The sequence below is a fragment of the Protopterus annectens genome, chromosome 6.part0 (assembly GCF_019279795.1).
Source record: "Protopterus annectens isolate FY-2018-M chromosome 6.part0, PAN1.0, whole genome shotgun sequence".
Taxonomy (NCBI): Eukaryota; Metazoa; Chordata; order Ceratodontiformes; family Protopteridae; genus Protopterus; species Protopterus annectens.
The window spans coordinates 913777814-913794918 of record NC_056737.1 but is presented as its reverse complement, the minus strand read 5'-3'; the positions used below and the strand labels follow the sequence as shown (position 1 = coordinate 913794918).

At 33.2% G+C, this 17105-nt stretch overlaps 1 protein-coding gene across 1 annotated transcript in view; it reads right to left on the bottom strand.

Annotated features, from left to right (window-relative positions):
- LOC122804601 (cholesterol 24-hydroxylase-like) overlaps nt 1-17105 on the bottom strand; it is a 730604-nt gene that overhangs the window by 231973 nt on the left and 481526 nt on the right. The window contains exon 8 of the mRNA XM_044074564.1: nt 14117-14273. Within this exon, the coding sequence (XP_043930499.1) occupies nt 14117-14273 (157 nt within the window). The remainder of the gene's footprint in view (nt 1-14116; nt 14274-17105) is intronic.

The window sequence follows — 17105 nt, the reverse complement described above, 5'->3', positions numbered from 1 at the left end:
TACTTTACAGTTTTTAAAAGCAGTTAACATTCCCAGCACTTTTCCTAAGTTGATGCTGTGGATTCTCTAGTAGCAGACTTGGACATAACAGTTGTAAATCAGTTGCAGCTCTGTGATGTCAGAGTTGCATAATAAGGTAGTTTTTCCCCAATTTCAAATAATCATTTCTGTGTATTAAAATAATATTTTTATTTTTTTTATTTTTATTTTATTTTACATTTGTTAACCGGGCTAGTCCGACTGGATATATTTCCATTTTCAGCAGAGGCCCGGGGAGAAAAGCTCCACATAGAGACAAATAGTTACATAATGCAAAAAAAAAGAATAATAAGAGGTGATAAGTCAGTTTACAATACTACATTATAGGGATATAAATACATAGCCTGTACAGAATCAAAGGTTAAAAAAAAAACATTTTGGACAAGAAAACTGGCAGACAAAAAAGGAAAAAAAAAACATTCAAAAATTAAAAATTCCATTTAGTTAATATGCTATCAACATTTTTTGTAGATTTAAGAGGATCTACTAGAAAAGGGTGGAGAAGGAAGGACAGCCTTTAAAGTGAAGGTGGTGTCCAAGTAAAAAAAAATAGAGAAGGTGTCAGGGAGAGAAGGCGGGAAAGAAAAAGAGGTAGACATAGTTTTAATCAGGGTTAAAGCAAGAGCATAACCAGTGATTTTTAAGGTATATTTTGAGTTTTTGCTTAAAGAGAACCTGGGATGGAATGGAAGTTAGTTCAGTTACAATTTAAGACTTCAACAAACTAACTGTATGTTAGGAAATATTGATAGAGGAATACTGCAAGCATTCCTAAAGCAGTATTAATTCAGTGAACGAAACAATGAGCCGGATTTATTTATGCCTACACTGTCTACACTAAGTGTACATGATCTGTATTCAAGAACATTCCTACTACATGTTTTGTGCTGTCTGTTCACTCCAAAAGATTATAGTATGTGTAGGTGTAGTCAGTACTTTGTGGTAACCTTTATGAATCCTGCTTGATATTTAAGGTTGCAAGAAAATCAGTTGGAAAACTAAAATTAGAAGGAAGAAGGTGGGAGTTATGCTTGTGTCGTCTTTTCACTCAATGTACACTTAGTGTATGTTCTGTTGATTCTGGCCCAGTGTATGTACCAGAAAGAATAACAATCTAGAAGTCCTATTAAAGACAAAACTAATGTCCCAGGATAACAGAATATGTCACCAATTTGTAAAGTGATCATTATCAAATGTGCTTTATAACTAATAAGACAAAAGCCAAATTCACAAGTATAGAAAAAAAGCAAACTAGTCAAATATAAGGAACTATGAACATCAACATCGGTGTCTAGTTAATAATATGACTGAAACTCAAGATTCAAAGACAGTGTTAGTGAAGCTAAAGTGATAACAATACAAAACTACATACCAGCTATAAGTGGGTTTTATAATACAACTTTAAAAAACTAATAAACAATTCCCATGATAAAAAATGATAAATTAAAATAAATCACTATCTGGGGATAGAAAGCAAAGCCAAACTTAATTAGCAAACATAAGTTGCCAAATGTGTCTTTAAAAAAATGAAATAAACAAGGGAGATGGAAATTATGAACAACAGTTAGCAAATCTTTGCATTTCAAGTATTTATTAAGGCACATTAAATAGCACTTTGAAAAGGTATGTAGAGTTATTTGACAAAGAGAAAAGTGTGTGGTGTTTCAGAAAATAATTAATACTATATCTTCAAAGATTAGTAAGAATGATAAAAAGCTGGACACGTCATTCTAAAGACTAAAGATAAGAGTGTTCTGAATTTTGGAACAATGACACACAGATAATATATGAATAGCACTTTAGATAAATGTACATGTAAAGTTTTTCACTGATTACAAAACTTGATTCCATTATTATAAAAAAGTGCATGAGAGGCTGAAGAAGAGACACTGTGGCATTTATATAAAAGGGATATATTTGAGGGCTCTGTCTATAAACTATGGACTTGTAAGTATCACATCTTTATATGGAAAGATAAAGAAAGGCAGTAGTATTGAAATTATTTTAGAAATTCTTAAGTCAGAATAGGTATTCACAGAAGTCTCTTCTGGAACTGCAACTAATAGCTTTTTTCTCTGATATATGGGTGCCTTTCATTTGTTCTGAAGTCATATGTTCAATTTTCATTTGATTTCGCATTATATCCAACTCATTTGGTCGATGCATGTGGAATCCAGTGAAAATGGATTTTGTGTGTGTGTGTGTGTGTGTGTGTGTGTGTGTGTGTGTGTGTGTGTGTGTGTGTGTGTGTGTGTGTATTTGTGAATATGTGCATATGTGTGAGTGTGTGCATGTATGTAGCTGTGTGTGTGAGTGTCTTGAGTATTGAGTGTGTAGGATATGGGTGCTGCCTGTGTGAGATCGCTAACAGTGGGGTAAGGAGAATATCTTGATTCTACACTGTTTTGTGATCTCAGAGTTGGTATATTTAATTAGTGGAGGGTGTGGGGGATGTAGCAGTAGTTTACAACATTGCTGTCAAACTGATGCACTATGCTCCATATACTGAAACATCAAATTACTGATATTCAACATTTCAATAAAGATATATATATATATATATATATATATATATATATATATATATATATATATATATATATATATATATATAGATATATATATATGTATATATATATTTATATTGAATAATTGTCAGTGGGTATGGTTTACTTTGTTTTTGTGAAGTTTTTAGCTCAGTGTACTATATACATCTAATGCATAAGTTAGTACTAATATCAGATATCGATTAATATGCCAAAAGAACATGTAATTGGAATATTCACATCTACTGTTAAATATGCCAGAAGACTATCCTCATTGTGGCTAATAATTAAAGGTATTTCACAAAGATCCAAGTTTTGCCATCCATGTTACTTAAACATATCTACCTGTCTTGTGTTTACTGTCACTACTTTCTGTGGTTATAGATTTGCTGATTGTACATCATCAAAAGATAAGGCTATCAGTGTAAGAAATCTTGATTCATTGATACTGGTCTAAAAATAAGTCATGACTTTTATTTTCATAAACCATTATATGGAGAAACTGCATAACAGGTTATTATAATGGCATGGAAGCATTCAAAGCTGGTACAATGATTTAATTCTGTTTGCTTATATACTACATTGTCCTTTCTTATCTTTAAATAATATTGTAAATCACCATCAGCTGCTGTTTCACAAAACAAACCGCAAACGTCATCCTCTCTGATGTCAAATATTAACATGCCAGTATAAATATATATATATACCAGAATACCTCATGTTAGCAGCTGATGCTATAGCATATCCTATCACCATCCTTATTAATCGATCTATCTCAGAATCCTACATCCCTCAACTCTGGAAAAAAATCCATTATTACTCCCCTGCACAAAGGTGGCAACACCAATCATCTTTCTAACTATCAGACCATCTCGATACTCTCACCTTTATCTAAGAGCCTAGAAAAATACATACACATTCAATTGCTAAAGCACCTCTCTGACAATAACCTCCTTGCTCCAACCCAGTGTGGCTTTCGCCTCGCTCATAGTGCCACTACAGCATTACTCTCATTTATAAATACTTTGACCAAAGCTCTGGATTCTGGTCTATCAACTTCAATCATCCTATTAGACCTATCCAAAGCTTTTGACACAGTATCTCATCCAAAATTATTACAACTCAAAACATTAAACTGCTCCCAGCATACTATTAATTAGTAAAAATATCCTTCCACTGCTGAGGTGAAACTGCCGAACAAAAACCACAAAAGCCAACAACAGAAATATCACCAAGGAATGTTACTACAAACCGGGTGTCTGTAGCAATGAAGCTGTGAACACTTTCCACAATAAGCACCTCAAGTTTCCATTTAAAAAAGATTTAATGCCTCAGAAAGTAAAAAAGAAAATAAAAAAGAAAAGAAAAGTCCCTTATTATTCACAGACGAGAAGTGCTTTCAAAATGGTCTTCATCAGATAATTATAGAAAGTGGGACGTCCATTTTATTTATATTAAAAAGTTCATCAATAGTTCAACCAATGAAAGTCTATACATTTTGATTGTACCCAATCAAGTATCTTACTTTCACATCCTATTTAGAATCTTTAGGTCCAATGAGGGTCCTCTATTGTTGACACACCTCCAAGTCTTTTGCGGATGCGATAATGTTAAATTCACTGAAGGTTTCACCAAATGAAAGCTCAGTATTCTCAATTGTGACCAACCATAATCAGTCTCTAATAGAGTTATGTTACACTTTTCAACCAATGTGAGGCTTTTCATTTTCACATACATGACTTTATAAGTTCAGTTATTTATGGCCCGCATTTCTGGGATAGTTGAACACATAGATTTCAAATACACTTCCTTTGTTAGTTTCTACACAAGAAGTCTTTTTCCGATTCAGTTTTGTTGTATGTTTGATTTTTATAAATAACCCTAGGAAAGGGGACCGATCACAGGTTCGTAACTTTGAACCACAGCCTCATGTATGTAAATAAGCTGAGCGCTCAAACAAATCAGAATCTTTATTTTGTTGTTGCATAAATACAACTATCCAATAGTATTTGGAGAACTTTATAACTGCTGGTAGGATTTTCTGTTCTAGCAGTGACCAATCCCAGGTTACTCAGCCTTACGAGCACAAATTTGAAAAAAATTACCATTTGCTAATCGATTTGTTCAGTTACTTGCGTTTGCACAACATTTGCAATTACAGGGCAGATTCAAATTAAACAAGTTTCACATCCATCAATACGCTCATCTTGAGGAAACCCAACACCGGTGTATGATGATTTTAAATATCTAGGTCCAAATCCAAATGGACAGCCTCATATATGCTAATAAGCTAAACGCTTAAACAAATCGGAATCTTTATTCTGCTATTACATGAATTCCAATGTCCAATGGTGTTTGAAAAGCTTTATAGCTTCTGATAGGATTTGCTATTGAAGCAACAGCCAATCCCAGTTTATTTAGCCTTACGAGCACAATTGTAGGAGAAATTGCCATTTACCAATCTATTTGCTCGATTACTTGCATTTTCACCGCAATTGCAGATGCAAATCAAATATGGATTAAACAGGTTTCACATCCATCTGTACTATCATCATAAGGGAACTCACCACAAAAATACAATAATTTTGATTGGCTAGGTTCCAAATTCGAACATGGAATGAATTTGTGCACTGGAACTAAGATAACACTGCTTTGGATTACTGCAATCTCTCACTCATCTATCTTAAAATCCAGCAATACATTTTCCTTTCATTTATGAAAGTGAGGAATATAAGGCATGGGAATACAAGATATATATATAACAGCGTTCCAATGCCCCTTGTCATTAAAGTTCAGTTCTCCGCAATCTGTGTGATATTACGTATCTGCTATTTTTATTAGCATACTATTAATTGGTTCTTCAGCTACTTACATAATAGACAACAATCTGTCAAATGGCAGAATACACAATCCGAATATCTGGTCAATAACAAAGGAGTTCCCCAAGGTCTATTCTGGGACCTCTTCTTTTCAATGTTTTCTTTAATACTCTCCACATTACATCCTATCAAAGTATAGTCATCCAATATGCTGATGATTCCACTATTATCTCCTCTTCCAATAACTTTTCTGATCTTCTAAAGATAACTTAAAATGCCTTCTCATCTATTGAAGTCTTTCTAAACAAAATGCAAATTCTACTTAATCCCGAAAAATCTAAACTCTTGCTATTGTCACCAAAAACACCAACTCATGACTTTAAGACTTACTCACAAAATAATACTGAAAATGAATTAGTAAAACCAGCAAAACTTCTAGGCATTACAACTGACAACAAACTGTCCTTTGAACATCATATTCACAATGCAATAAAAAAACTCACTGTAAGCTCGGCAACCTCTATAGACATAAACTATACTTGGATAAGCCCACCAGGATAAAACTCGCAAACAGTCTCCTACTTCCTTCCTTCCTTCCTATATGAAGCCCATTTTCACAAACCTCCACACATATCTCATGACCAAATTACAATCCTGCTACTACAAAATAGCAAAGTTTGCCTCTAGAATGCCTAATCACACACACCACTGCCTGGGCATTAAAGAGTTTAACTGGTTTAAATTCCCTCATTACCTAACCTACACCCAACTAGCACTTGCCACAAGCTAATCAACAATCTTGTCAAGTGCCCTTCACTTCAGACTATTCTACAAACATGCACCCCTTCCCAGGAATCTCCGGTCAAGTGATAAACAACTCTTAAGCATAACCAAATCCAACAAAAGAGCAGGACAGTGCCTTTATTCCTATACCATTATCAAATTATGGAATACCCTGCCTTCCACAATTAGTCAACTGGACTCAATAAAAACATTTCAATCTGCACTAAAACACCACTACCTTAACAATCATATCTCTCCATGTGCAGATATGTATAAGCCACCATAAACAAAGTTAACCATCCTCTAATTTCTGTTAACCACTAACCCTATAACTGCCTAACTATAGAATAAATCAATATATTCCTTGACTGTATCTAGCTTTTTGTTTTGACTCTGTTTAACTGTACTGCATTTTTGACACTTTGTGTTCAACCGTACTGGATTTTTTTACATTTTGTATTAATATTTTGTAATTATAGTTTGTATTTGACAGATCTTTTCTCCCCAGACCTCCACTGAAATGGGTTTCCAACCCAGTGGACTTTCCTGGTTAACAAATGTCAATAAATAAATTAAATAAACCCCTATTAGCATATGCTTTTGATATGTCTATTATTTCTTTGCACACATTTTTAAATGTTCTTTTATAGTCTCTCTGTCCACTTCCATTTGGAATTGTACGTGTACTTTCTTTTTAGCCTCTCAAAAATGCCCTAATTATATATGCATGCCAAGGATTGTCATTCTGACTTTTTTTCATATTCACGCAAAAATCTTTCCATGGCTTGCACAGACTTAAAAAAAGTCACAAAATGTCTTTTTGTTAATTAGAATAAATGCTCTTACCTCTTTTGTTCCTAAAGGTAAAATTACATTGTCCCATACCTCATATCTATTCAGTTCCTTTTCAATCTTGCCCTGTATCCTTGCTATAATCTTTCTTTTCACATGTCTTCTTCTCTTTTTCTCTGTCTCCATCCTTCCGATGTAGCTGCTGCCACCTCTGCATAGTCCTCTTTTCACTGCTTCCCCCTGACATCACTTTTCCATCCCCTTCTTTTATCTTCTTCATTATGTCATCCCAGGAAAATCCATTCTCTGGCTCATTCTGATTTATAAGGTTCTGCAATAAATCATCCTGCAACCCTCCATATTGGAGGGTTGTAACTGCACACATCTCTATGGCTGTTTCATCAATTTGCTCAAACAGCCCCTTCTGAAATACATCCACCGAATCCTATACAAGACCATATACTTTCTCTATGCTTGCATTCACCTGTGCTCCCTGCTGCTGTTCCATCTTGTCCACCATCCTCCCAGACATCTCCAGGCTAGGTATGAAATGTGCACACAATAATCACATTCCAACAACAATGAGAATACAGATTGAGAGTAGGAAAATTCCACCAATGCCCTCACCAAATTTCTTCGTAGTAGTACAAATACCACCTCAGGTTTCCCCTGAAAGAGGCTAATAGCCTAGTGGGACTAACCCTGTGAAAAAAAGGATAAAAAAAACTTTACAGATGCAATCTGCCTTAACACTGACATCAAAAAAAGAACTGTCTGACCAGAGTCTTTTCATTTAGATATTGGTTAAATGTTCATATATTTACACAAGAGACTCAAAAGAAACAGCCAAACCATTATTGCCAAAACTCCTGCATAACATCTGAAATAGCTTTCAGCTGTGACAGTTTGATCAGCTATGGTAGCACTACTCCTTACTGTTCCATTAACTGTTGCTACTCCATCTTTTCCTGGTGTTAGATAATGTAAAACCAGATGGAATGGACAAAAAAGTTTCCTAAAGTACTTGGAATTTCTTCAGAAGACATGCACTCAAAACCACAAAAACAGCTGTAGAGACACAGTACACTGTGCTAAATCAAAAACTAGAAATAAAATATCCAGTAAACACAATGCATTCGTCTTATCAATAGTAATTTTTACTAATGGGTTGTCTCACAATCTGAAGAAGCATATTGATGAAAGCAATTATTATGAGACCGAACCGATTGTGTTTACTGAGTATTTTAGTTACTACCATCTTGTAGAATTGCAGGGTAGGTTAGTTGGGAGCTTATGTTGCTGATGTATAGTAAATAGCATTAAATAAGTAGCCACACTTTGACTTGTCCTTATTTGTGATATAAACCATAAAGTGTACTTCACTTGCAATTTGTTGACAGGAAGCAACTGGCTCCTAACAACTGACACAGCGACTGCAGCATGCCTGCACCAAATAACCATTGCAGCAGTCAGTAGAAGTCAGTATTTGTAGCAGCTCTCTACTGGCTGCTTGCTGGTGTAACAATTAAAGTACCAACCTCCATAGCAAAAGTTTAATGATTTGGGTCTGCACATTACTTATCCTGTAAGCTTACTTTTACTTGTATACAATGCACATTTGTTTATTTCAGGTTTGAGTTTTTATTTACTTATTTATTTATTTATTTATTTATTTATTTATTTGTGCATTACACAAACTTATTAATTCTTCATTCATTTTTGCTTACTTTCACACTTACTTTTGTATTTCTTCTTTATATATTAGTTATTTACATACATACCTACTTGTTATGTTGCTGGTTTCTAGCTCTTCTGGTTGTCACTGTCTTGCAGAATTGTTGACTAGGTTAATCAAAGGCTTTGTTTTGCTGAGGTGCACTTCGCACCAGTTTGCTTTTAATGTAAGATGGGTAGCCCGATTTTTTCAGTTTTAATTTGCTATCTAAATGCATTGAGAGGAAACGCTATACCCCAATAGCCATAATTTGTGTGAGTGGCTTTAGTTCAAATGTCTTATAATTGTGGTTTATGGAAACAACATTCACTTACAGTGTGGCGGCATTGGACTACAGTGTTTGGTTTTTTTTTTTTTTCACTTTTCCATACTGTTGTGTAAAAGTGGACTTGATATATATATATAAGTTAAGGGTGGGAGAACCAAGGTCAAGATGGGGAATGTAGGGGGTAATTGTCCTTTTAAAAATGAAAAGTTCATATTTTAGGCATTTTTGAGTTATGCTTCTGTGAAGTCCATAAAGTATAACTTATATTTAGATGAGTCATCAAGCATAGGCAAATCAGAAAAAAAATATTATTATATTTCTTCACCTATCAAAATACATTTTCAAGGTTACATACTTTATTTACTATTCATGCAAACAAACGTGTACTCTTTTTTTTCTGCCGTTAGGATATTAGTCAAAGGGATTAGCTGACACAATAATAAAGTCAATAGTCTGAAAGATTTATTTTATAGTAGCAGTGACATTAATGTTTACATTTTAGATAGCTTTCTATTCTCTGCTGGAAGTCTTCTATCATCTGAAACAACTGCCTCTGAATATCAGAAAAAACACATGAAAGCTGGCTTTAGTCCTCAGTCAATATCCACTCATTTCTGCCTTTTTCATTCACATACCTAACTAAAGCAGACATATATTACCTACTTTTATCCCATTCTGGAATATAATTTATTATTTTTCAGTTATTCTAAGCGGGGGGTTGCTAGGTTTGGAAAGTGTTTAAAGTAAGATTACCAGTAGTATTATGAAGCACAATCAAAGGCAGCAATATTTAGAATTGAGTTGTACGAGCTATGTACTTGAAATGTAAATTATGTTTGGGATATAAAACACTATTTGATGAAGAAGTAACAGCCTTACTGAATACAGACATAACACATCTAGAGGTACTCCTTAGGGGAAATAAGTTGTGGTATAGGACAGAGACATGTAATATTATAAGGAGAACAAAGTATGTTACACAACCTATTGCTAATTCATGGAATAAGTCACCACTATCTGTTAGGAACAGTCCAGCCTTGGAGCCCTTTACAATAGCATTAGACTGCTGGGCTTCTCAATGGGCAATGAGCAGGAGTCTGTGTTATGTTCTGACCTACAGGTCTTAACACAGTATAATTAATCCTTGTGACACATGTAATTATGTTTATGAGTACAGGATCTTACAAAGCAAGTGTAATACTTTATATAAGACCAGATCACTTTATACTTAGAGACTTACTCACACTGGACTTTTTTTTTTCAAAAGATGCTTAATAAAATGATTGTTCTGTAGAGTTCATTTTAATCTTTCAAAGGCCACATCTTTTTTCTGAAATTTCCTCATTTGATTTATCTTGTCAAATGTTCCTTCCTCTTTATATTCAAAGACATGAGTTGCTACTGTTAAGTGGACTTTGCATTTCCTATTTTATTTCTTCAGCCACACCATGCTATGCGAACTTCAGCTGTGTATATGCTTTTTGTTCTGTCATCTCAACATTCACCCTCATATGGACAGCCCTTCAATATTGTAAAAAAATCATGAATTACTGATATTGGCAGACAAAATAAATTAGAATTTTTATTTACATAAAGCATTATATGGAAAGAATGTTAACATATTGCCATAAAAACATGAAGATATTCAAATGTAATCAAATTAATTACAAAGATATGCATCTGGAGTGTCTCTTCTCGGGCCTCCACTGAAAACTGGCTTTGTTCCAAGTCGGACTTTTCTGGTTAATAAATGTTAAATAAATAAATAAAATGTGGAATGCTATACTCAAGTAGCAACAGGAAGGTAAAGGATTTTGTGTCCTAATCTATGACACAACCTAGTGATGATCTAATTCTACCAATTAATAAGCTATACTAAATAAGTGTACAGTGAAGTAATCTATCAGATGATGTAAATAATATTTTGTGTCCAGTTTTATCACAATATTTTAATAAAGTAATTTCTCACTTCAAAGTATCCTTTTACATGCTGACTAGTATAAAAAATCTCCTAACTGCGATAAATCTTCCTTTTAGCAAACATAGTACATAGAAAACAAAATCCACGGCCAAGGAAGTCTGGCCTCTGTTGTTCCCCTGCTGAAAATGTTGTCCCTGCTGCTGGTTCCTTTGTGAATTATTTTTGGGAACTGAGCTACTTCCCACATTAAGGTTTACATTATTTGCATTAAAGTTAGTATTATTCACATTCCTGCTGTTTAACCTCTCACTTCATCATGGAGCTAACTCAGCTTGTTCTCCTACAGATTCCTAAGTTGCCTGAGTTAGCTCCTAAGATTCCTGAGTTAGCTCCATGATGAAGTGAGAGGTTAAACAGCAGGAATGTGAATAATACTAACTTTAATGCAAATAATGTAAACCTTAATGTGGGAAGTAGCTCAGTTCCTAACAATAATTCACAAAGGAACCAGCAGCAGGGACAACATTTTCAGCAGGGGAACAACAGAGGCCAGCAGAATCATACCAGGCCCACGAACAACAGCAGGAAATGCAATTGGAATCTCTGGCAGAACCGGAGATAGCATCTGAGCAACCTTTTCGGACTGATAATGCTAGTGACTACAGGAAATCAGTGTCTACCAAGGACTGAGTGAAGCAGATACATTCCCAATAACTACTGGACATTATAGCTTCCAAAAAAGTGCCGTTTCCTACTTCCTTGGCCGTGGATTTTGTTTTCTTTGGCTATTGTTGCTTTGGTGCTAAACATAGTACATACAAAAAATCCATTCAAAGAGACAGGTGCACATGGCATCCCCATAAGCAAGAATAACATATTAATCAGTATTGTAACCATTACCAAATTACTTCTTTTTCTTAACATGCAGTCGGCAAACCTCTAGCTGAAAAAGATGGTTTGACAGAACTATCATATTTCCATAACTTCCATGTAATTAAAGCGGAAACACAACTGGCTGTGATTATAACTAATGACACATGCTCCCCTAAGCATTGTCTGATGTTAAAAACACAAAGTTTAAGATTAGTGACAACAATAACAAATAAATAATAATAAAATTGAGAAAGGAAGAAATGATACAATTGTAAAAAGGTATAGGTGAAATCACACTTGGAGTATGTAGATTTACTATCCAACTATTATGTAAAGATTAAGAAAGGAACAAACCTGAAGAGATGACTCACTGCATTAATGGGTGTTTGAAAAGTAAATCTTATAATGAAGATTGCTGAAGATGATTCTTTACTCATTTGTGCGTGAAATATTAAGGGGTGGTTTAATAAACAAATGGAGAACAACTGATATAAAATAAAATGTATATGAAAATAGAATTTATTTATGAGCTAAATGTAATGGGAGAAGATATGAATGTTAGACTAGCTAAAGTTAAAAAGAAAAAAAAGAAAAAACAAACAGAAAGATAGGCATTAATCGATGTCAAAAAACAACAGGTATTTTGAGTCACTTACACTATAAACCTCAAGTTGATCCATCACAATCAGTTACATTCAAACAATACAAACTAACACTTTGCAGATAAAACAATTCCAGTTTAGCCGGGTGGTAAAAGGATCTACGCACCAGTAACTTGGTTCTACTGTATATATGGCTGTGTGTATGTAGTCCATCTTTTCTACCTTTCTTGATTACCCAGAGTCTGTTTTGTTTTTGACCTTAAGTTACAAATTTTTCATTTTGTTACTCTGCCCTGCATTTTTAAATCACCCAAATTTATCCCTTATAGTTGAAAAGAAGTGAGGAAAATATCCTATTATGGACAACAGATTCACTGACCGTCTTCTCCATAAAAATCCATGTCACTATCAGCTAAGGACACAGAAAAATAATCCACCAAATGAAGGACACTGTTATTTTGTCAGAGAAAGTCAACAATAACCAAGAGGCATAGTCCAAACTCAGGATGTCATTTTATCTTTTTGGCCAGTACAGTACATTACGTTGGCTAAAACTCTTTGCAATCATGAAGCAAAATGCTTTAGGACCATGTTTAATAAATTAAAACATAGTATATTCCCTGAAACAAAGGAAGAGAGTGGCTTAGGGAAGGTTGCAGATTAAACATTATATCCAGATATGCGTTGCATAACTGAAGTTTATAACACTGCTTTATTTTTTATTTTATTTTACATTTGTTAACCGGGCTAGTCTAACTGGATATATTTCCATTTTCAGTAGAGGCCCAGGGAGAAAAGCTCCAGTAGTAAACAATTTGATTATAAATTTGAAATACAATACAAACAATGCAAATCATAGTTGATACATAGTAAATGAAAGTAGTTCAATAAAAACACAAGAAGCAGTGAATAAAAAATGGAGATAAAAGATGGTATTTACACTAATATAAAAGTGACAAAAGTATGTGTTAAATTATTTACACAAATAAAAGTGACAAAAGGGTATGATAAAATTATGAAAATAAGAATGTTTTGTGATAATCAACAGGATAGATTCCAGCAGTATGTTCCATTGTGTTCACCAGTTCCTGTTCTGCTTCAAAAAGTATGCATTAGAGTTTGGAATATATAGTAGGAGGTGGAAATAATATTAGCAAAACCAGAAGGTTAGTCAGGGTTACTGCAGGGGCATAACCAGTGTGTTTTAAGGTGTCTTTTGAGGTTTTGTTTAAAGAGATTTTCATGATTTATTAACAAAGATAAAGATTTATGCAGTATTTTTTAAATACTGGAAGAGTGACACAAATAATACAGGACAACAATCTCAATAGTTTCATTTCAAGGTTAAGAGAATGAGCAAGATGTTATTCTAACCTACTTTCATACAGTGTTACTTTTTGAATAGTTAATTGCAAAGGATGCATTTTCACTGTATATATCATTTCTGTGTGAGCAACATAAGGAAGGTTTTGTTATGGGTTGTAATCAAGAGTCATATTATATCCAAAATCCCCAAAACATGCAATGGATATTGTGGCCAATACTCTGCAGTCCACACAAAGAGCACTTAAAAAGAGCATTAGGGCTTTACCCCTGTTATCATTGTGCCTTTTCAGAAACTGCATGTAAGGGAGGGAGCTGTAATGTTATGATCTGTCCTTTATGGAAGCAGTTTCTTGTAAACTCAAGTTTCTGCTGCTGTGTACAGAATCTTCCAGTTTTACAAAAGTCTACTTACCAGCACTTTTTAAAATTTGGGTGAGAATGTCCTGAGGTACTTCCTCTCCTTTTTGCATTGCATTCTTTCTCTGTCTAATGCATTCCTGTCCAGTGCGCCGAAGTAAAATGACACTGTCCTTCACCTCTTGCACAAACTGCTTGTATTTGGGAAGAATCTGGGGTAAATAATAAACAGATCCTATTTAATTCATCTCTTACTTTTCATGTAACATAGCAATGATGCAAATCATATATCAACAGGGTCAAAAATGGAGCAGGATAAAATGTCTTCTTTTTTTCATATATTTTCATTAGGGTCAATTTGATGTAAACAACACTATGCTTACCAAAGCTTATCTTCTCAAACATGCTATTCAACCAACCAATCTGAGTATATACATATGTACATATATCTACCAAACAATCTGAAGATATACATATATACATATATCTACACAACAATCTGCGGATATACATATATGCATATATCTACCCAACAATCTGAGGATATACATATATACATATATCTACCCAACAATCTGAGGATATACATATATCTACCCAGCAATCTAAGGATATACATATATGCATATATCTACCCAACAATCTGAAGATATACATATACACATATATATATATATATATATATATATATATATATATATATATATATATACATGCATCTACCCAACAATCTGAGGATATACATATATACATATATCTACCCAACAATCTGAGGGTATATATATATACATATTTCTACCCAACAATCTGAGGATATACATATATCTACCCAACAATCTGAGTATGTACATATATACATATATCTACCCAGCAATCTGAGTATATACATATATACATATATCTACCCAACAATCTGAGTATGCACATATATACATATATATACCCAGCAATCTGAGTATGTACATATATACATATATCTACCCAACAATCTGAGGATATACATATATGCATATATTTACACAATAATCTGAGGATATACATATATCTACCCAACAATCTGAGTATGTACATATATACATATAGCTACCCAACAATCTGAGGATATACATACATCTACCCAACAATCTGAGTATATACATATATACATATATCTACCCAACAATCTGAGGAACTACATATATCTACCCAACAATCTGAGGATATACATATATACATATATCTACACAACAATCTGAGGATCTACATATATACATATATCTACCCAACAATCTGAGGATATACATATATCTACCCAACAATCTGAGTATATACATATATACATATATCTACACAACAATCTGAGTATGTACATATATACAGATAGCTACCCAACAATCTGAGGATATACATATATCTACCCAACAATCTGAGTATATACATATATACATATATCTACCAAACAATCTGAGGATATACATATATCTACCCAACAGTCTGAGGATATACATATATACATATATCTACCCAACAATCTGAGGATATACATACATCTACCCAACAATCTGAGTATATACATATATACATATATCTACCCAACAATCTGAGGAACTACATATATCTACCCAACAATCTGAGGATATAATGGCAACAAATACAGAAGGAATCACCATGAATAAACAGCTCCGTTTGTAGCATAAAAACGTCTTTTATTGCAAAACCAAGAAATGAGCGCTTTCGCGTAGTGAAACTACGCTTCTTCAGATTCAATTGTAAGTAAAAGGAAACACATTTTTATACAAAATTTGGCGGGCAAGCCAAACAATCAAATGATCAATTAATTAATTAATTACTTGACAACTTAAAGTGCTCCAAGTGCTTAAATATATAAAGTGCTCATACTGTTTGTGAAATATAAAATATAAAGTAAAATAATCAAATTAATTAAATGCTATCTAAAACCTCTCTAAATACAAAATATACAGTATGCAAACAATGAACAACAACAATTCAAGCTTGCATCAAGCGCAAAACACGCATAAACTAACATATGCGCAAAACCTAGCTTAAAACCACATAAACAAGACCAATTAAGAGAAATTAGACTGTAACGTCTAATCATACTCAACACTGTTGATATAGGTATAATGTTAATAAAAATCCCATCATCTAAAATATTCCTCTTGTTTAGCAACTGTGCAGTGTCTTATTAAACAATCAATTCGTTAGGTCATGCTTTAACAACGATATTTCATTTTAATATATGCGATGTGTAAATACAGAACAATAGCGCGATATTCTGCGCTATGATTAAACAAGAATGAGAGAATATTGTAAAATAAAGTAAAATAAGAATATGTAAGAAAACATTAAACAGCATAATGATATTACATTATAAATCACTATACATAAAGATCTCATGTTTCATTTAGAAAAAACTTGTAAGAACAATAAAAAGTAATTCAAGGAATTAACTTTAATGCCATTCAGATATAGAATGTTATATTATAGTGCAGAAATAGATGATGCTGTTAAACTTCAGTAACCTAATGTAACATAAGTCTTATGTCTAAGAGACAATCACCAGACTATGTAAATGAAAATAGAAATAAAAATAAAAATAGATAGTGAAGATCTAACAAAATAACTACATGTAAAAGTGATGTAAGTCTAATCGTCTCTCACAAAATAAAGGACAACTATCAAGTGAGAGACATAGGAAATTAATTAAATAATTAATTAATAAGATCCCCTGTTGGGGAAAAACCCAATGCAAAATAATGTGATGTTATGCATTTTGTGTGTTAAAAAATATTTTAGCTATAAGAAATTTTTCTTTATAGTAAAAATATCTATGAAAAAAATAGCCTAACAAATCACATATATTGATGTACATAAAAATGCTGAAATATATTACAACTGAATTTATGGATAATTTAACAAATCTATCTATAAAAAATATATCACAAATAATGATTTCAATATAGAAATCCGTAGAAAAATCCAATAACAAATCCATTAAAAAACTGTATATATATAAAAAATGTGTCATTGTGAAATATAAATTA